The sequence below is a fragment of the Euleptes europaea genome, chromosome 18 (assembly GCF_029931775.1).
Source record: "Euleptes europaea isolate rEulEur1 chromosome 18, rEulEur1.hap1, whole genome shotgun sequence".
In the NCBI taxonomy this organism is placed as follows: Eukaryota; Metazoa; Chordata; class Lepidosauria; order Squamata; family Sphaerodactylidae; genus Euleptes; species Euleptes europaea.
In genome coordinates this window covers 36703410-36724561 of record NC_079329.1, presented here as the reverse complement: position 1 = coordinate 36724561, position 21152 = coordinate 36703410, and the positions used below count along the sequence as shown (strand labels likewise).

The 21152-nt window shown below is 48.2% G+C and overlaps 2 protein-coding genes across 2 annotated transcripts; both read left to right on the top strand.

The window, feature by feature from the left end:
• The first annotated feature begins 808 nt into the window (after nucleotides 1-808).
• On the top strand, nucleotides 809-2890 carry SPMAP1 (sperm microtubule associated protein 1). The gene is made up of 3 exons (XM_056863973.1): nucleotides 809-1015; nucleotides 2550-2649; nucleotides 2733-2890. Exons 1-3 carry the CDS (start codon nucleotides 809-811, stop codon nucleotides 2888-2890), a joined length of 465 nt encoding a protein of 154 aa, XP_056719951.1.
• A 4567-nt stretch (nucleotides 2891-7457) lies between these two features.
• On the top strand, nucleotides 7458-20416 carry CWC25 (CWC25 spliceosome associated protein homolog). The gene is made up of 10 exons (XM_056864699.1): nucleotides 7458-7475; nucleotides 10557-10729; nucleotides 14488-14724; nucleotides 16202-16271; nucleotides 16826-16935; nucleotides 17585-17654; nucleotides 17878-17933; nucleotides 18310-18405; nucleotides 18573-18734; nucleotides 20289-20416. The coding sequence occupies exons 1-10, from the start codon at nucleotides 7458-7460 to the stop codon at nucleotides 20401-20403; spliced, it is 1107 nt and encodes a 368-aa protein (XP_056720677.1). The 3' UTR covers nucleotides 20404-20416.
• The last annotated feature ends 736 nt before the right edge of the window (nucleotides 20417-21152 follow it).

The window sequence follows — 21152 nt, the reverse complement described above, 5'->3', positions numbered from 1 at the left end:
TTCTCTGTACCAGTTGCACATTGTGAGGAATGCACCCTTGCATCAACAGAGTCTAATACAGCCATTATGGAATAGTTTTCTTCTGTTTCCACTTCTAGTTGGTCTTGTGGCAAAGTTGGAATATCTGAGCGGAGAATGCCTTGTGCAGTATATTTCTTGAGTAAGTTAGAATTTTAAAAAATCCTGGGTAACCATAAATAACCATAAATGTATAAAGAATTCATGAGTACTAAGAACTGTAAAAAGAGAAGGAACCAAGAGCAACAAAATGGAAAAACACAATGAATAAAGTGGCTTTTTGAGAAGCACAGGAACATTTCTTCGGATTAGCCACGAGTTCTTCATTTTTCTTGCATCCTGCATAAGATTTAAAAGAAGGCTCGAGCATTTTGGGTGAAGAGAGGAAGGGAATCTAAGCGGCACCTCCCCCCCCTGAGAATTTTTTATGTAGTTTGAGGTGGCAATGAGAGAATTTGAGATGTATTGTGGGGTTCTCCACACCTGAAATATTTTTAAAATGCCAATCTACCACTTCATTGTCACACATTCAAAGTGGCATAGGGTGAAAGGATTCTTTTATCCCCTTTTAGCAACACCTACTGTGCCAATGTTTGGTAAGCTCTGTCTGGATAAAAAGACTGAATGCATCATCATCTCTTGGCTGTGAGGCAACAAGTGTCCATGCTGACAGCATCACAGAGATCAATTATGTAGTCAGGTGGTAATGATCGTTGCCAAGGAGATGCAAGGGGTGTGGAAGAAAGGCTGGTGACTGGATGTCACTGGGGCTGGTGAATCTCCGCTAAATATGACCTGTGTGACACGCCGATGCCTTCAGAGGCAGAAGGAGTTCATTCTGGACGGGGTGGCAGCAGACACCATTGGCAGCGGCTACACCCACATCCTCCCTAAACTTTGGTCTCCACTGCCTCCTTATAATGCTCAGCTGGACATCCACGCCGCCAGCTACTTCTCATCCCCAGTGGTCAAGTCAGTGTTGAAAAAAACCGAGCAGGTAAGGGCATCTGGAGGTTGGGGTAGGGAAACACTTGGGGTTGGATCACTGCAGAGACTCGGCTGGAATCCGCTACTGGGACCTTTGAGGGAGTTTGGATTGCTTTGCATGCAGGGGAGATCCCAGGTTCAATTCCCTACATCTCCAGTTAAAAAGGACCAGGCAGTAGGTGATGTGAAAGACCTTTGCCTGAGACTCTGGAGAGCTCCTGTCAGTCAAAGTATATAATACTGACCTCAATGGACTTATGATGAGCTTCAGTATAAGAGCAGCACTTTTATTGTTTCTCAACTGTTGCGTGTCCTCTCTTGTCCTGACCTGAATTAGTTTGAGGGACAGGTGGAAAGGTCAGTGTGACACATTTACCCACAGACTGGGTTAAAAGTAGCTTATTGGCTTAGCTTTCAGGAGGGAGAAAAAAGATCAGGGAGTAGGGTAGAAACGGCACCAAACACCTTGGGAAAACTGAAAGTTTCATTGAGAACAGCTCTCTGACAGCAAAAATTAAGGTACTTGTGCTAAAATAGCACAGGATGCAGCAGCTTGCAGTTTTCTCAAGTATTGGGGATTTTTGCAATTTTGCTGGTACAAAACATGCTTTTATAACTTTAAAATTCCATAAACGTAAAATATTGCAATTTTATATGCAAAGTTATAAATGATGCTTTGTTATGTTATTAAAGCAGTAAAATTAGTTTAGGTTTGATAGGACAATAAGTATTGCTGCATGTATTTCAAATTTCCCCAAAATTTGTTTTTCGGGGGGGGGGGTCTACAGCTTCAAAATTTCTGGAAATTTTACTTCTCTACCATGAGTGTGTGCAAAATGTCCTGTCAAAGTGTGTATGTGCACTGAGTATTTGTTAGAGCTTTTCAATAAAACCATAGAGATGGGGTGTATGTGACTAATCTTTTCTTAGTAGCAAAAGTGTATTCCTACTCCTTCAATGGAAAATATCCTCGCTTCCAAATTTTTAGCTGCTTTTAAGCTGCCTGACTTCAGCATCTAAACTGAAGTTATAATCCAAAACAAAGTCATTTGAAAATAAATTGAAAGAGGAAACACATCTAGAATCACCAGCATTTATTTCTTACCAGGTTTAGAATAATGCTTGCTCCAAAAGGTTGGGCTCTGGCAAGTGTTTGATAGTCATGATGCCCGTCAGCCATATCTGGAGCAGCTGTCAAGAGCTGGTGTGTGCACTCACCAGTGCTCATGTGGTATACAAGAGGGCCTGGCTCTTAGGTGGGCAGGGCCCTTGTTCATTCACTCAGCCAGCCACCCTACAACGTTTGAGCCCATTTCTCTTCCCTTGAATATAGGGCATCTCTTGCCCCTTCAAATGTTTTGGTCTTTGCTGCTTGATGTCACAGCTGCCCTTTATGATCTCACAATGCATTCTTATCTGTTGCATCAACTGTGTTACGTGAGAAGAGGAAAATTGTGTATCCCGCTGACAAATACTGAAAAATGGAAAATGTCTAATGGAGTTCTATGTATTGTTCTCTTCCCCCCTGCATTTGGTGGTTACAGACCCGTGGAGGGACCTCCAGGGATGGCTGGATAGTGGATTATTTCCATATTTATGGGCCAGGCCAGAGATACTTAAACAGGAGAAACTGGGCAGGAGCAGGTGAGTGCCAGATCAGTCCTTGGCCAAGTGTTTCCTTTCCCTCGGTGGTGCTGCTGTCTTAAGATTTGTTCCCTTCTGTGCAGGTCATTCTCTCCAGCAAGTGGCCGGTCACCATTTGTACCTGTCAGATGCAAAGCCTATCCAAGGCTTCAGTGGGCGCTATGGCTACCGTCGCAACACCCCTGATCTCCGTGCCCGTTCCTCTTGCTTTGGAGAAGTCACGTTTCTCCCCCTGTACTGAACAACGTGAAGTGGCTTCCTCTACATCTTGCTCTGGCCAGGCTAAGAATTTGTTTTCCTGATTTTCACCCCAAAAATCGTTAAAATAAATTTTCGTTTTATTATTCGTATGTTGTTCGTTGCCTTTGGGGGAAACAGGATACCAGATGTTCTAAAGAGGATGACGGTGATTTTAACATTCAGTTTGCTGCACTGTAAGGGATGTGTTGTCAAGGCAGAGAAGGAATGTCCAAACCAGTCCTGGCACAATTACGTCTTTACATCACTGTATTCTTCAATAGGCAGCCCACAGCAAATTTGCCAGGCCTGTATTTGATTAATCCTTTCTGCCTCTTTTCTCACCTTGGCATTGTGTGAGAAAACAATACAGTTGGCCCTAGTTCATACCAACCATGGAGAACTGCAGGCTCACAAGGCCAAACTCTGCTTCCTGGAGAGTTGGTTGGCTGATCCCTCCTCCTCAAGGTTTAATAGACATGGTTGCCATGCTTGTGGTAAAGTAAATCCCATGGGGCTACCTAGAGGTCAAGCAAGTTGCGCCAAGAACGCATCCTCAGTATTCTCCCTCAACTCAATGGGACTTGCATCTAAGTAAAGGTATTTAAGATTGGGCTACAGCCGTGTTAGGTAAATCAGGCCCATGCTGTAATTTGCCCACTGCAGCCCAGAGGGTGGTCTCAAATTCCAGGTGGTGGCAGAAAATCCAAAAGAAGGTCCAAGAAGCTGTGCTGCCTGTATAAAGTCTCTGCCGCACACCTACCAAAACACAAGGTGTTGTAACACAGGCTACCTCCAGTGCTATAGGACGATCCTCTTAGTTGCTTTGAGGCTTCAGCCAGGCACAAATAAGCCAGGCACAAAGCCTAGGGTTAAGTGTTCACGAAGCAGACCAAGGGAGGTCAAGCCATGCTTCTGTATCGTGGCAGCCTGGAGCACCCCCCAAACTCGTGGACAAGATCTGCATTCTTGGCAGGAGCAGCAATCATCACATGTGAAATTTAATGGGGTATCAATATGAGATGGGTTGTTGGTTTGTTTTAATATATATCCTTTGGGCATGAGGATAGGATCAGAGCTCATTCCGCCAGTGAAGTTTTTTGAACATTTAATCTAGGTTTCACTGGTGGGTGAACACTCCCTGCATTGCATCTCATTCCACTCCTACAGAACGCTTGAAATTACTGTGCTAAACTCAAAAAGCATTTTGAAGGACTGATCAGAAATATAGACTAAATTCAGAAGTCTCTGGAATGTAGTAGCAAATCATCTTAAGTGGCAGGTTTGGTTTGGCTCCTAAACGATCAACTCATTCAAACCTGTTATTCTGTCCAAGCATCTGCACCTCTCCCATCCTCTTTGGCCATTTTATTGTCAAGTCCATACGTGTACATGGACTAAAGATCAATTTGATGCCAGCAATTTATCAAGAAATGGCAAGTGAATGTTCAGGTATTAAGGAGATGGAATACTGGAGGCACCCATTGATAGAAGAGTTGTTGGGGGCCAGTTCCAATGTTTTTTTGGGGGGGAGCCTTGCCTGCACAGCCATAGGTGGAGTCCAGAGACAGCACCTGCCAGGGCTCTGATCAGAAGCTTGCTGGTTGCCTCATGGCAGAGATGGAGGGAGACAGCACAAGGTAGACTATCTTCAACAATAGTTAGGAAGAGGATTCCAGGGATGCTACCAGCAGACCAACATTCATCCCCATCACCTGATAACCACTGCCACTGAACTTGGATGTGCTAGCATGGTGTAGTGCTTAGGAGCGGCAGACTCTGGAGAACTGGGTTGGTTTCCCCACTCTTCCACATGAAGCCATCTGGGTGACCTTGGGCCAGTCACAGACAGACTAATACGGCTACCCACCATGAATTCATTCTTTAAAAAAGTTAATTGGCACAATTATTTGCTGTTCTTTAGTCGACAAGAGCGCCAGTTTCTGTAAGTGAAATATAATTTTTTTAAAAGCATAAAATCATGTGCTTTCCTTTTCCCCATTCAAAGCCAATGAAGAATCTCAAAACGGAAGACGCGCAAAAGATCGGTCACCTTGGGCCAGTCACAGTTCTCTCTGAACTCAGCCCCACCTCCCTCACAAGATGTCTGTAATTGTAAGCCTACTAATCCGGTTTAAGACTCCTTAAAACGCAGAGAAAATTGAAAAAAACCGACTCCTCCTTCTAGCCAGTTGAGACCCAGGTTCGAATCTCCACCTTGCCACGGCGCTTTCCGGGTGGCCATGGGCCAGTCACGTGCTGAGTGCCTAACCTACCTCACAGGGCAAGAGTCCCGTAGCACCTTAAAGACTAACAAGAATATTTTCTGGCAGGGTATGAGCTTTTGTGAGCCACAGCTCACTTCTTCAGATACCTGAAGAAGTGAGCTGTGGCTCACGAAAGCTCACACCCTGCCAGAAAAATATTCTTGTTAGTCTTTAAGGTGCTACTGGACTCTTGCCCTTTCCTACTACTGTAATGCTTAAAAACATACCCTACCAGAAAATATTTGTGTTAGTCTTTAAGGTGCTCCTGGACTCTTGCCCTTTTCTACTACTGCAGACGGACTCACACGGCTACCCGCTGTGGACTACCTCACAGGGTTGTTGAGGAAAAACTATTGGAATATGCTAGCATGGCTAAGATGACTTTCGAGATAAACTTAAAATCTAGTGAATCTACAGAGCAATTTGATGATAAGTGGGCGTCATTCTATACCTATATGAATTCTAGCTAACAATGAAATGCGATGGTTATGTATTATTTAACTTGCTATAAATAACTGTTAAGTAACTTTAGACCTTCACATAAGAGAACACTAATACAAGTAGAATAATAGAATGAGAATTTGCAATAATTTTTTCCAGTATAGAGAAAGTCTCACAACATATATTTGTGCCTATTTTTTTTATTATTGTATTGTTTTTATACTTATAACGCTTTATGCCTCCCTTTTTTTTCCTGTACCCTTCAATTATATAAATAAAATCTTATAAAAAAAAAACATACCCTACCAGAAAATATTTGTGTTAGTCTTTAAGGTGCTCCTGGACTCTTGCCCTTTTCTACTACTGCAGACGGACTCACACGGCGACCCGCTGTGGACTACCTCACAGGGTTGTTGTGAGGATGAGAGGGCGATGGAAGCCACCTTGCGTGCCCGTTGGGGAGAAAGGCGGGTACCAAGGGCATCAATAAATAAACAAACAGCCATTGTGCCTGACTGATCTCGGCTTAAAATATTGTCGAAGGCTTTCACGGTCAGAGGGAGTCAGACCTGGGTCTCGGGTAGATCTCGGCTTGTTGGATCAGTTCGTTTTGGCAGGTTTTAACCGTCTCCTGGCTTATTCTGCTGGAAATATCCTTAAGTTTGGGCCCAGGCGGCTCTTTCACCACAGGGCGCCCCACCTCCCCTCTGAGGAGGGCTGGAGAGGAACGGCCCTCTCCCGGGTGCATTTTGTTCCTCTCCAGCCCTCCTCAGAGGGGAGGCGGGGCTCGATTTGGTGAAAGGACCGCCTAGGCCCAAACTCGGAGGCGAGGCGGGGCTCGATTTGGTGAAAGGGCCTCCTAGGCCCAAACTCGGAGGGGAGGCGGGGCTCGATTTGGTGAAAGGACCGCCTAGGCCCAAACTCGGAGGGGAGGCGGGGCTCGATTTGGTGAAAGGGCCTCCTAGGCCCAAACTCGGAGGGGAGGCGGGGCTCGATTTGGTGAAAGGACCGCCTAGGCCCAAACTCGGAGGGGAGGCGGGGCTCGATTTGGTGAAAGGGCCTCCTAGGCCCAAACTCGGAGGGGAGGCGGGGCTCGATTTGGTGAAAGGGCCTCCTAGGCCCAAACTCGGAGGCGAGGCGGGGCTCGATTTGGTGAAAGGGCCTCCTAGGCCCAAACTCGGAGGCGAGGCGGGGCTCGATTTGGTGAAAGGACCGCCTAGGCCCAAACTCGGAGGGGAGGCGGGGCTCGATTTGGTGAAAGGACCGCCTAGGCCCAAACTCGGAGGGGAGGCGGGGCTCGATTTGGTGAAAGGACCGCCTAGGCCCAAACTCGGAGGCGAGGCGGGGCTCGATTTGGTGAAAGGGCCTCCTAGGCCCAAACTCGGAGGGGAGGCGGGGCTCGATTTGGTGAAAGGGCCTCCTAGGCCCAAACTCGGAGGCGAGGCGGGGCTCGATTTGGTGAAAGGGCCTCCTAGGCCCAAACTCGGAGGCGAGGCGGGGCTCGATTTGGTGAAAGGACCGCCTAGGCCCAAACTCGGAGGGGAGGCGGGGCTCGATTTGGTGAAAGGACCGCCTAGGCCCAAACTCGGAGGGGAGGCGGGGCTCGATTTGGTGAAAGGGCCTCCTAGGCCCAAACTCGGAGGGGAGGCGGGGCTCGATTTGGTGAAAGGACCGCCTAGGCCCAAACTCGGAGGGGAGGCGGGGCTCGATTTGGTGAAAGGGCCGCCTAGGCCCAAACTTCCCTGCCGGCTTCCGTCGCCGCTCGGCGCGGCCTTGTGGGCGGAGACAGCGGGCGGCGCCACAGCTCCGCGCAGGCCCGGGCGCTCCAGCCGGCGGCGGCAGCGGGCCGGGCGCGTAGCAGCCATGGGCGGCGGCGACCTGGTGAGGAGGGGTCCGGGCAGAGGCCCCTGCGGCGTTGTCTCCTGCAGGGGAGCCGGGCTCTTCCCGGCGGGCTGAGGGGGCCGAGGGAGCGGCGGGGCCTGCCGCTGGTGCCCCTCCCGGCGGAGGGTCGGTAGCCCCGCAAAGGCCTCCCGGGCGGGGCCCTTCTCGGCCGGCAGGGCCTCCTTCCCGACGGCGCCTTGCGGCGTTTCGGGGGGCGCGGGCGGGTTTTCCTCAGCGGAGCCCCCTGGGTGGGTGGGTGGCCAACCTCCAGGTACTAGCTGGAGATCTCCTGCTATTACGACCGATCTCATGAACACACGAAGCTGCCTCATGCTGAATCAGACTCTTGGTCCGTCGGAGTCAGCATGGTCTACTCAGACCTACAGCGGCTCTCCAGGGTCTCAGGCAGGCAGGGGTCCTTTCCCATCACCTCCTTGCCTAGTCCCTTTAACTGGAGAGGCCGGGGATTGAACCTGGGGCCTTCTGCATGCCAAGCAGAGGCTCTACCACTGAGCCACGGCCCCTCTCCATGGCTCTCCAGGGTCTCAGGCAGAGGTCTTTCCCATCACCTCCTTGCCTGGTCCCTTTAACTGGAGAGGCCGGGGATTGAACCTGGGGATTGAACCTGGGGCCTTCTGCATGCCAAGCAGATGCTCTACCACTGAGCCATAGCCCCTCTCCATGGCTCTCCAGGGTCTCAGGCAGAGGTCTTTCCCATCACCTCCTTGCCTGGTCCCTTTAACTGGAGAGGCCGGGGATCGAACCTGGGGCCTTCTGCATGCCAAGCAGATGCTCTACCACTGAGCCATGGCCCCTCTCCAGGGTCTCAGGCAGAGGTCTTTCCCATCACCTCCTTGCCTGGTCCCTTTAACTGGAGAGGCCGGGGATCGAACCTGGGGCCTTCTGCATGCCAAGCAGATGCTCTACCACTGAGCCATGGCCCCTCTCCATGGCTCTCCAGGGTCTCAAGCAGAGGTCTTTCCCATCACCTACTCGCCTGGTCCCTTTAACTGGAGAGGCCGGGGATCGAACCTGGGGCCTTCTGCATGCCAAGCAGATGCTCTACCACTGAGCCATGGCCCCTCTCCAGGGTCTCAGGCAGAGGTCTTTCCCATCACCTCCTTGCCTGGTCCCTTTAACTGGAGAGGCCGGGGATTGAACCTGGGGCCTTCTGCATGCCAAGCAGATGCTCTACCACTGAGCCACGGCCCCTCTCCATGGCTCTCCAGGGTCTCAGGCTTTCACATCACCTACTTGGCTGGTCCCTTTAACTGGAGAGGCCGGGGATTGAACCTGGGCCTTCTGCATGCCAAGCAGATGCTCTACCACTGAGCCATGGCCCCTCTCCAGGGTCTCAGGCAGAGGTCTTTCCCATCACCTCCTTGCCTGGTCCCTTTAACTGGAGAGGCCGGGGATCGAACCTGGGGCCTTCTGCATGCCAAGCAGATGCTCTACCACTGAGCCACGGCCCCTCTCCAGGGTCTCAGGCAGAGGTCTTTCCCATCACCTCCTCGCCTGGTCCCTTTAACTGGAGAGGCCGGGGATTGAACCTGGGACCTTCTGCATGCCAAGCAGATGCTCTACCACTGAGCCACGGCCCCTCTCCATGGCTCTCCAGGGTCTCAGGCAGAGGTCTTTCCCATCACCTCCTTGCCTGGTCCCTTTAACTGGAGAGGCCGGGGATCGAACCTGGGGCCTTCTGCATGCCAAGCAGATGCTCTACCACTGAGCCATGGCCCCTCTCCAGGGTCTCAGGCAGAGGTCTTTCCCATCACCTCCTTGCCTGGTCCCTTTAACTGGAGAGGCCGGGGATTGAACCTGGGGCCTTCTGCATGCCAAGCAGATGCTCTACCACTGAGCCATGGCCCCTCTCCATGGCTCTCCAGGGTCTCAAGCAGAGGTCTTTCCCATCACCTCCTCGCCTGGTCCCTTTAACTGGAGAGGCCGGGGATTGAACCTGGGAGCTCCTGCATGCCAAGCAGATGCTCTACCACTGAGCCACGGCCCCTCTCCATGGCTCTCCAGGGTCTCAGGCAGAGGTCTTTCCCATCACCTCCTTGCCTGGTCCCTTTAACTGGAGAGGCCGGGGATCGAACCTGGGGCCTTCTGCATGCCAAGCAGATGCTCTACCACTGAGCCATGGCCCCTCTCCAGGGTCTCAGGCAGAGGTCTTTCCCATCACCTCCTTGCCTGGTCCCTTTAACTGGAGAGGCCGGGGATCGAACCTGGGGCCTTCTGCATGCCAAGCAGATGCTCTACCACTGAGCCACGGCCCCTCTCCAGGGTCTCAGGCAGAGGTCTTTCCCATCACCTACTCGCCTGGTCCCTTTAACTGGAGAGGCCGGGGATTGAACCTGGGACCTTCTGCATGCCAAGCAGATGCTCTACCACTGAGCCATGGCCCCTCTCCATGGCTCTCCAGGGTCTCAGGCAGAGGTCTTTCCCATCACCTCCTTGCCTGGTCCCTTTAACTGGAGAGGCCGGGGATTGAACCTGGGGCCTTCTGCATGCCAAGCAGATGCTCTACCACTGAGCCATGGCCCCTCTCCATGGCTCTCCAGGGTCTCAGGCAGAGGTCTTTCCCATCACCTCCTTGCCTGGTCCCTTTAACTGGAGAAGCCGGGGATTGAACCTGGGACCTTCTACATGTAAAGCTGAGGTTCTTCCACAGAGCCACAGCCCCTCCACATCAAACGTCTGTAAGTCATGGCCACAGACATTAAGCTGCCTTATACTGAATCAGACCCTTGGTTCATCAAAGTCAGTATTGTCTACTCAGGCTGGCAGCGGCTCTCAGGCAGAGTTGTTTCCCATCACCGACTTGCCCAGTCCCTTCAACTGGAGATGCCAGGGATTGAACCCGGGGCCTTCTGCATGCCAAGCAGATGCTCTGCAAACTGAGCCACAGCCTCTCCCCTCCAGCCCATAAAGATCAGTTCCCCTGGAGGAAATGGCCACTTTGGAAGGTGGATTCTATGGCATTAAACCCCACTGAAGACCCTCCCCAAACCCCACCCTCCTTAGGCTCCACCCCTAAAATCTCCAGGTCTTTCCCAACCTGGTGGTGCTTTTCGTTCGTAGAACCTGAAGAAGAGCTGGCATCCGCAAACCCTCCGCAATGTGGAAAAGGTCTGGAAGGCGGAACAGAAACATGAAGCCGAGCGGAAGAAAATTGAAGAGCTGCAGCGGGAGTTGCGTGAGGAGCGAGCGCGAGAAGAAATGCAGCGTTATGCAGAGGACGTGGGCGCCATCAAGTAGGTTGGAGAGGCTTGTATGGGCGGGCGGGATTACTCAGGGACTCAGTTGAATTGAGGCTAAGAGATGCTTCACTCAGAGACCAAAATGGTTATCAGAACACTACATGTAGTACTGACTGGGAAAGGGGGCATTGCTGTTTCTGTCCATCCCTTGTGGCTTGTAGTTTGGACTATCACCAATAATTGTGGGATTTTTTTCTGTGGCTTTTTGGACACCTTTCCGTTTTCATAGAGCTTTACGGCTTGAATTCCATTCTCGCCCTGGAAGAGGAGGGCATCTTAAGAGTGGGTGTTTCCCTTTTCCTCTTGACTTGGGAGGCAGGAACCGAATTTGAACCCTGTCTCCTGTGGGAAACGGCCCTTCTTCTTCAGTCTTGTTCCTGCCTCGCAACGGGAGAGGAGTGTATCCACAGCTCTCTGCCTAAGAGCTATAGAAATCATTCTATTCTCGTTCTAATTCTATTTTTTTTTAAAAGGATCTTACTGTATCCTATTTTCTCCTTCACTCTACTTTCTGTCTTAGAGGCAGAACAGGGCAGTTAGACTAACTGCGCCACACAAAATGGCTGATCAGAGTGATGACAGTTATCTTACCCAGGGCGATTTAGATCCCAGCCTCTTAGGGGCGTCGTCATCCGCCCAGGGTCTGTTTTTACACAGTCACCAAAGTGACTCCAAAGGCAAAACTAAAAATAAGGAAGCAGCAGCAAACGAAAATTCTTCCCGTTCACGCCAAACCGAGCCGGGCTCCTCCCCATTCTCCGATCAGGAGGACTCTGATAAAGAGGAGGGCGAATTCTCTTCCGAAGGTGAAGAGTGCACTCCTCAACCCACCAACCAAACTAAATTGTTTGAGGTTGATGATCTCCAATTTCTCTTATCTAAAACTCTAGCTTCATTGGATCTCTGATAGCTCAGATCCTCCACAGGAGAAAAAGAAAGGTTCAAGAGAGTTTTTTCATATGCATAACATACCTGAAAGGGTAATGCCTGTCCCAGATTACTTTCTTTCCTTAATACAAGGGGAATGGGATAAGCCTATGTCAACCAAACAATTTCCCCACTGTATAAAAAGCTGTACAATTTAGACCCTTCCACATCAGAGTTGCTCAAAGTCCCCCTGGGGGAAAATCCCGTTACTGCCTTACACTCCTCTGACCTTGTCACTGAGGAAGGTCTCGTTCTCATTAATGCCCCCGCTGATAGAAAAACCGAATTGGCATGTAAGAAATCACATGAGGCTTCAGCGCTGGCCATCAATGCTTCAATTACCTCAGGCTTGGTTTCCAGAGCTGCTATACTCTGGACCAGGACGTTAGCTCAACTTATTCCAGATGAAGACAGAAGTGCTATGGAAGGGGTCTCTAGAATTTTAAAAGCTCTGTCCTTTTTTGCGGACTCTACTCTGGACACCATGAGCTTTTTGGCACGCGCCCTTGCAACCTCAGTGGCCGCCAGACGAGCACTATGGTTATGCCCCTGGCAGACCGAACATAGGTCCAAGTCAGTCCTTATGGGGTACCCCTACCAGGGTAAGAAATTATTCGTGGCGAACTAGATGACATCTTAATGGAAACAAAATATAAAAAGAAGTGTCTGCCCAAGAGCTTACGTAAGGACTCAAAAGGGTTCTCTAACCCCTCGTCCTTTCGTACCTCTCACTCCCTATCCCGTTATAGGTCAGTAAACCTCCCTTCGAGCCACTCGAGCATGTAGACTTATATAAGCTAAGAATGAAGACACTGTTCTTAACGGCTGTAACTTCAGCTAGGAGGGTTTCAGAACTATGGGCACTGTCTGTTAGGCCAGGCCTATGCTCATTTCACAAGGATAAGGTGGTGCTATTGCCCGACCCTTCCTTTGTCCCTAAGGTTAATTCCCGATTTAATAGGGAACAAGAAATAGTTCTCCCTTCCTTCTGACCACATCTGAAAAGTGCAAAAGGAAAAGTCTGGCACACTTTGGATCTCAGGAGAGCCCTTCGTTCATACATTGATCGCACACAACACATTAGGGCTTTGGACTCCCTCTTCATTAACATCGCTGCACCAAATAAGGGCAAATTCATGTCACACGCCTCCATTAGCCGCACCATCACTCAATGCATTTCTCAGGCATATAAAGCTGGTAATAGTCCGGTGCCCTCTGGTCTCATCGCCCACTCCGTTAGGAGCGCGGCCATGTCTACGGCCTTTGATCTTCCATAGAAGAAATTTGCAAGGTCTTCTACTTCTACTTTCATAAGACATTACAAAATTAACCTTTATGCCTCTGCGGATGCCGCCTTTAGCAGGCGGGCCTTACAAAGCATCCTCCAAGACATCTGATCCCTCCTGGGCAAGGACAACTCTGTTATGTCCCACTCTTAAGATGCCCTCCTCTCCCAGAGCGAGAATGAGCCTTGGTTACTCACCGTGAAGGCTTCTTCTGCTCTGGGATACAAAGGGCACCTTGCCCACCCAGACGTCTACTGGCAAGGGGGATCTTCCTAGGGTCTCCTTATCCCCATTATGATAAAAATAAGTTTAGGACAGCTTACGTCTCTTCTTTGAAGTTGAACGTTAAATACCAATATTTCATAAGGTTTTTTATTCACCTTTCTAGTTAAAGTTAGAACATGTTTAACTCTTTTTGAGAAGTTAAGTTTGCATTAGGTTCTATGCTATCCTGTTCTATTGCTTCCTGTCCAATGGCAACACTCCTTGCTCAGAAAGCTTTATGACTGAAGAAGGGGTGTTTCCCACAGGAGACAGGAAGTTCAAATTTGGTTCCTGCCTCCTGAGTCAAGAGGAAAAGGGAAACACCCACTCTTAAGATGCCCTCCATATCCCAGAGCAGAAGAAGCCTTCACGGTGAGTAACCAAGGCTGATTCATCTTCAGAGCAATTCTGTTTGGTAGGTTAGTCTTATTTCCAGACAATGGAGCCAAGGCAGGAGGAAAATAACTTTCCCAGAGCTACACAATGAATTCATGGTGGAAGTCAAAGTTGAACTCAAGTCTCAGGCTGATTGAAACATTCAGAAAAATCCTCTAGCACAGTCCTACTAGGATTGTTGCATTTTAGGATGCAGGTGGAGGATAAGAGAGGTGCTATAGCCATGACTATGCTCTGATTTTCAGGATGGGCTGGGATAATCAATTCATATGCAACTCCATTCCCTCGGTTGCTCTCTTGCCCATAGGAGTGATCCATATGCAGAGAGTAATGTTTGAATTCCTTTCCCAGATGTTGTGTTTTAAAAATTTACGTTACTTATGTTACTTGAACTTGAGTCTCAGGCCGATTTACACATTGTTTGTGGCCAGGGACACATGATACTGGTATGCTAGAACTTTATGCAGCTGGACCAGCACATACAGAAGAGGTGTTCCAGTGTTACATCTTGGGCATGTATTGTCATTGAGGAACGGGTGCTCTAATAGCATTCTAAGTACCTCACCAAACTGCAATTTGGCAAGTGCCTAGCATCTTCATTCCTGTTTCTAACATGCCCAACCTTTATTTTAAGAAGAGGGGATTTGTGGAGGGAGAGGAGATCCATTTCCCCCCTCCCTGGGCTCTAGTTCGCCTTCCTCCTGCACCTGCTATATAGGGAGTGTTGGCTTGCCTCCCTTTGTTGGCTCACCTGTGTGTGCTCCTCACCCTTTCTGTTGAACAAAGCCACAGCATTGAACATCCATGTTGTCATCTCCTGCCTTAATATGAAAGATGTATTTCATGCCTTCCTTACACCCCCCCCCCCCCATGAATTAGGAAAAAAGATGAGAAGTTGGACTGGATGTACCAAGGGCCAGGCGGCATGGTGAACAGAGAGGAATACCTCATGGGCCGTCCAGTTGACAAGTATGTCTTCCAGACCATGGATGATAAGGAAGCAGGCTGTTCCTCAGAGACCGGCCTTCTGCCAGGCTCAATCTTTGCCCCAACAGGTGCCAACTCTGCCTTGGATATGGCCAGCAAAATTCGAGAAGATCCTCTTTTCATGATAAGGTAGGCCTTAAGAATCAACTATGCCAAGACCGAAGTGATGGTCTTTAGGAAAAAGCCTTGCAAGTTTAAGTGGTTCCATAGACATACCGGTAACCCCTATAGAGCAATCCAGCACCTTCAAATACCTAGGATAACGTTCAATGAAACTTTAACCTGGAGGGCTCATTTGGCAATTACCAGAGCCACAGTGTTCAGATCCATAGGGGCTATTCTGAAATTTTACTATACAAAAGGAGGATTCTTGATTGACCCAGCTCTGAAACTTTATCAAAGTAAGGCGATTCCCTAACTTTTGTATGGTATAAAGGTTTGGGGTTGGAAGGATAGTCTGGTCACAAAGCTGGAAACTATCCAAAATCACTTCTTGAGGAGAATTCTAGCCTTACCCAGAGGCACCCCTGCAGCCCTTATGCGAGCAGAACTTGGTTTGCCCTCAATCAGGGCCCGTGTTCACTTAGCTCTGTTAAGATCTTGGAGAAAGCAAAGCAGTGACACCACCAACTTACATCGCAAGCAGTGTTTTAAACTGATGATGCAAAATGATGCCGACAAGCTAGCCTGCTCTAACAACATCCTGCATTGCTACTCCATATCAGATGACACCCAGGCTGTCCCCATAGCAGGTACCAACATTTGGAATTGGGTGTTCAAATGTTTTGCTTCATCGGACATGCAATCAATCTTCCAGTCGATGGTTTAAACAGTTTTAAACAGTTTAAAAGGGATCATGTCAGAGCTTCACACCTGGTCAGTATCCCCTTCCATAACCTCAGAATAGCTTTTACCTCCCTCTGGTTTCAAACCATGCCAACGGCTTGGATAGCTGGACGTTACTCCCGAGCACCATGGGCCTCTCGCCTATGTATTTGTGGGGCCACTCCAGAGGACCTAACTCATTACACCTTATTCTGTCCTCTTTATACAGAGCCCAGACTTAAATTCCTCGGAGTGATTCTAAAGGGCCTAAATCTCCAGATCCAGAGAAGCTGCTCTTTCTCCTATCAGACACCAATCCTAATGTTTCTTACAAAGTGTCATTCTTCGCTTAACATATTTAAATACTAGTTTCTTGTGGGTCAGACTGTTATTTTAATGTTATTTTATGATATTTTTATGTTATTTTAATGTTTTGTATGGTGGATTGTGATGGCCTTTGGCCACAGACAATAAACTATCACATCCTGATGATAAGGTAGGAATGAATACTTTTAGATGGAGCCAACTGACACCCAAGATGTTTTATTAAATACAAGAGGGCTGGTGCTCTTTAAGGTGCATACTCAAAAACGCTTTTTCTCGGTGTCACCAGTGCTCCACCCCAAGATGATGTTTTGCATCCAAGGAACTAGCAGAGGTGCTAAACAAGCCTGTAGTTCGATTTACTTACACCATTGGGATAATGTAATTCAAACAAGTCTGTTGTGCATAGAGATTCATTGTTTAAATCTTCTCCTTTGTGTGTGTATGTTGTGTTTAGGAAAAGGGAAGAAGAGAAGAAGCGTGAAGTTCTGAATAACCCAGTAAAAATGAAGAAGATCAAAGAACTGGTAGGTTAATGCTCCTGAGAGTGCTAAGATGGAAATTTACTGCAACTGAATTCTCGGTATCATTCTTGCTGCAAGGATTGCTAAATTTTAGATGTCATTCATTTCTGATTAAGGTGGGAGAAAAAACTGAGTTCCAGATTCTTGGTTTGAAGTGTCTAGTATGAACTCCACCCTTCTGTCCTCCATTTTATAAAGAGGGAGATCCTCATATCATACCATACCTTGTTAAATGTTCAGAACACAGCCCTGGTATCTTTAGCTGCCCTGTTTTGCTCACAACCAAAGAAGGTTAAAGATCAGTAAAGGAAGCCAGCTTTTCCCTCGTCACTGCAATGCATAGCTATGGTAGAAGCTGCGTTCCTGATTATTGTGAGCATACAGCAAGGGAAGTGCTTTTTGCCAGTATAACTAAAGCAAGGCACAGCAGTGGGGCCTTACGCAAGTTATTGCACAGAGCTATGTCCGTACTCTTAAGTCAATGGGTTATAACTGAGTTCTAATTACGCTAAAGTGTAAATATTTAGTGTGGCACTGGACTTTTTAAAATGTTGTAGTTGCAAACCAGTTTGGAAAAAAAGAAGAGGAAGAAAGAGAAGAAAAAGAAGCACAAGAAACGCAGACACCAGAGTCTTAGCAGCAGCGAAGATGAACAGAGTCAAGCTAAGTATGTTTCTCTGCACAATAAAATGAAACATTCCTTAGCATTATTTCACATTTCCCAGAGGCATTACAGAGTGTAGCTCTGCCAGCAGTTGCACTCATCTTCTTTCTCACAAGAGAAATGGAAAGAATAATGTCATTTTTAAGTAATGGATAGCATATTGACACTACCCATATTCACCATCCACAGAGCTGCATATTCTTGTCCTGTGATATGCTTTAAATTTTGAATGCACATAAAATTTTAAAAGCTAAGGAGTGGTATAAAACAGAGTGCGGAACTGGCATAAAGTGTATATGCATGTATAAAATGCAATCTAGCTATAGTAAAAATAGAAACGAAACCCAATACCCTAAGGAAAAGCCTTGATAGAAAGAAATGTCTTTACCTGGTGTCAGAAGTTCAGTAGATTCAGTAAAAGGCAGGAGGGCTGTTAGGAAAAATTCCTGAGCAGAGGCACTGTAGTGAGGAATGTCGTGTCCTGTGTAGCCACCCTCCTTATCTCAGAAGGGTGGGAGCACCCATAGCAGGGCTCCCCAAAGATGACAGGAAGGCTGGTAACTGGGGAGCTTCGAGGGATCTGAAAAGGTGCAGTTAGCTATCAGGTCGACAGATGGATTGGGACGTTTTCTTTTGGTTTGTTTTGCTTCAGGTCCTGTGAGAAAACTGACAGTTTGCTAGCGGGGTCCCATCATCCCAAAACATCAGGCTATGGTTTGCAGGTATGTTCAGTTGTCCATGTGCCACCCATTGAGGTATTGTTTTACAGGAACTGAGATGAAGGAGTTAGGATATAATAAAATACAATAAAATAAAGATGCAAAGTCCACAGAAAGCAAATTGTGTGAAGTCACTGTGGCAGGCATGCTTTTGTAGAGAGCGCCATTCCTTTGCAGGCTCCAGCCCTCTCAACAGTCCCATCTTTAGCTTTTTTTTCTATTGTAGGTTCGTGACAATGGCCACGAGAGGACGTTTTCCCACAAGCACTCCAAAAGTTCCAGGTCAGAGAGCCAGCACCTGTCGTCACAGAAGTACAGTGGCAAGATGAGCTCATGTGAGGCAGCGTACAGGAGGTCAAGATCACCTCTCGGAAACACTAAACAGTAAGCCGGGGTAGAGAACCGATTTCTGTTCCTCTTTACTGGAGGCTTGGTTGTGGCTGCTATGGAGTCCAGGCTTCTTAGTCCCAATTGAATGTGGTGGAATATTAGCGCAAGGCAAAGCATGGGCTGAGTGTGCTCAGAGGCAGTTTGTCATGCTCCCAGCCCATACTGAAATGGGGTGGGGGGTGGGGGTGGAGAAAAATCAGCTGCCAAGGGCTCATTTGGACTGAGAACTTCTTCTCTTGGAGGAATCAAGATCCTTCCTGAATTGCAGGCACAACAGAAAGGAGGAGAAGCCCAGAACTGGAGGCAGGAGTCCTCCCCCCAAGAAAGAAGGCTACCGGAGACAGCAGGCCTCGGGGTATACCAGGTGTGTTGCAAGCAAAACCGGAAAGGATGGTTCTCAAATGATGCATCACCCATGCAGTAGGTTGGGGAAGGGAAACCAGGGTGGATAAAAATCAATATTTTTTTTTAGAAAATGCCCAGCTCCTATTCTTAAAGGTAACTGAAACTTTTTGTACTTGCTACGGACAGAAATCTCTCGGCTGAAGAGCTGGAGTGGAAGCGACAAGAAATGATGGCGAATGCCAAGTGGCGGGAAGAAGAGAGAGCAAACAGTGTGAAGAAACATCAGAAAGAGGAAGCACGGGAGCGAGAGCAGGAGAAGCTGGACAAACGTGATGGGAAGTTCATACAGTAAGTGTCACGCTGGCTGGGCCTTCCTTCCAAACTACAGCCAACCCTGCGGACCTGGCAGTACTGCAGAAGGCCTAGTGTCTTCCTTTTCTGGATCGAGTATTAGAATAATGGGGAGAAATTCAGGGATGTAGCCAGAATCTTGCTGCTCCTCCTTCTTTATTGTATTGATGCCAGACTGATTCGGCAGTTTCTGTAATAAGATGGTTCAATGGTTGGGGTATTCAACATGCACGAGTCAGTTCTAGCATGGTTCCCACTTCCTCACTAGTTTCCAGGCAAGGCTTGCAGCAGATAGAATCATACAGTTGGAAAGGACCACCAGGGTCATCTAGTCCAACCCCCTTCACAATGCAGGAAATTCACAACTATCTCCCCCACACACCTCCAGTGACCCCTATTCCATGCCCAGAAGATGGCTAAGATGCCCTTCCTTTCAGGAACTGCCTAAGGTCATAGAATCAGCATTGCTGACAGATGGCCATCAAGCCTCTTCTTAAAAACCTCCAGGGAAGTAGAGCTTACATTTTTGGGACCCTGAAGCTTGAACCAACAATGAGGTCTGGGTAACTGCTGTTATCTTCTTCAATGGGGTTGTTCTATGGCAGATGTATTGGTTCATTCTCTAATAGAGAGGTAGAAGGTCATCAGAGGGGGCTCGTTAGGATAAAGAGGTGAAAATCTGCTTTTGGGTGTTAAAATGCACAAGTGAGACGAGTGCAGCCTGAACTGCGAATTCAGATGTCTTTTTATGGTTCCGATTGACTCTAGCTTAAGGGCTGACCTATAGAACTATTAAGCCGTGCACCAACAAAGGATTCGAAGATTCCGCTGCCAAAATGTAGGCTATGAATAGATTCTGGTGAGCTCAGCAAGCCCTTACAGCTGGGGGTTTGGATGCTGCAAGCCCCCGAGAAAAGTTTGAAGTTTGACCAATTATGGACATTTTGAGGCCATATGAAATGGGTATTAGAGAATATTCTAAGGTCAATGTTAAGTACTTCTACCCATTGGATTATGATTCTATCACTAAAATAGCCTTATGTTATTACAAACACTTAAAAAAAACTCCATCGATTTTGTTGAAAAAACGCTCATTAAAAAAAAGAAGTTGCTTCAGGGCCCCTCCAGGATTAGGGGCCCTGAAGCTTAAACTTCATTAGTTTCATAGTAGATCGGCCGCTGGTTACCATCAATGCAAGCTGGGCCGGACTGCAAAGATTAAGCAGCAGGGGGACAGGGACAGCCTCTGGAGAGGTGTTCTACACCTGAGGGAGTGCGAACCAAAGCAAGGTCACAGTTGTTGTTTGCTCCTGCACAAGAAAGCCATGCCATGCCTTGCCTCCTTTCACATAAAACTAGGGGGAGGGTTGGCAGTTAGGCACCTTCTTCTTCCCCCCAAGCTCGCATCTACTCATAACCCATTCCTTTCTGTTCTCACCATGGCCTACCTGCTGCTGGCAAGAAACAGAAACCTCAGGTGGGACTGCTGGGTGTCTTTCTTTGCCCTTATCTCTCTCTCCCCCCCCCCCCCATTTCTCAATTTTTCCCCAGCCACATGAAGCTAGAGAGTGCGTCCACCTCCTCTCTTGAAGAAAGGGTCAAGAGAAAAATTCATTCCATCCAAAGGACACCAGCAGCCCTGGAGAAAAACTTCATGCGAAGATGAACATGTTTTCTCTTCTTTCACTAACCCACTGAGGGGATGAGAAGGGGCTGGAGGCAGGTGCTTAACCTCTCCTTGAGACTGGGAGGAAGCCAGGCCTTCTTTGCCTTCCTTGTGAGGGGGTGGCAAGCAGATTGGGCTGGAGGGCCGGCCCTTTGTTTCCCCCCTAATTCCACAGCAATGTGAAAGGGGCCTATCTGCACCCACTGTGGGTGTCATTAATAAGCAGCAGAGCGTCAGAAAAGGCTCTGCTTTTCTTCTGAGGCTGTTGTGATGGTTTGGAAGGGGCAGGGCTAATCAAAAAGGTTAAAGTTAACTCGCCGATAATGTTTCTGCTCCTTCTGTACAGAGTCTGGCTTGCTTGGGCTTCAGATGAGTCCAAATAACAGAGAGAAGCATGCAGTTCGTGTGTCTGATGGCTTTCCTGTCATTCTTGTCACCCCTATTCGCCTTGGGGCTTTTAAATGAGACGTGCCACATAGCTAGAGAACCAGGGTTTTCTCATTTTGTACCTAGAGGAGAGTCTATTTTTATTAAGGCTTTGTATGGGCTGTGTGCCTCCTTCTGCTTCCTAAGTGGGCAATCTTACTTTCCTGGAGAATAGACAAAAAGTGGCACTTGACCAAATGAAACCTTTATTACAGCAATCTTATGTGTGTTAACACCACTGTAACGTGTAAAATGTTGAAGTTTGTATATTTGGCTGGCATTAAAAATGTTTCTGAAGCAGCTGCTTGGCATCCTGGTGTGAT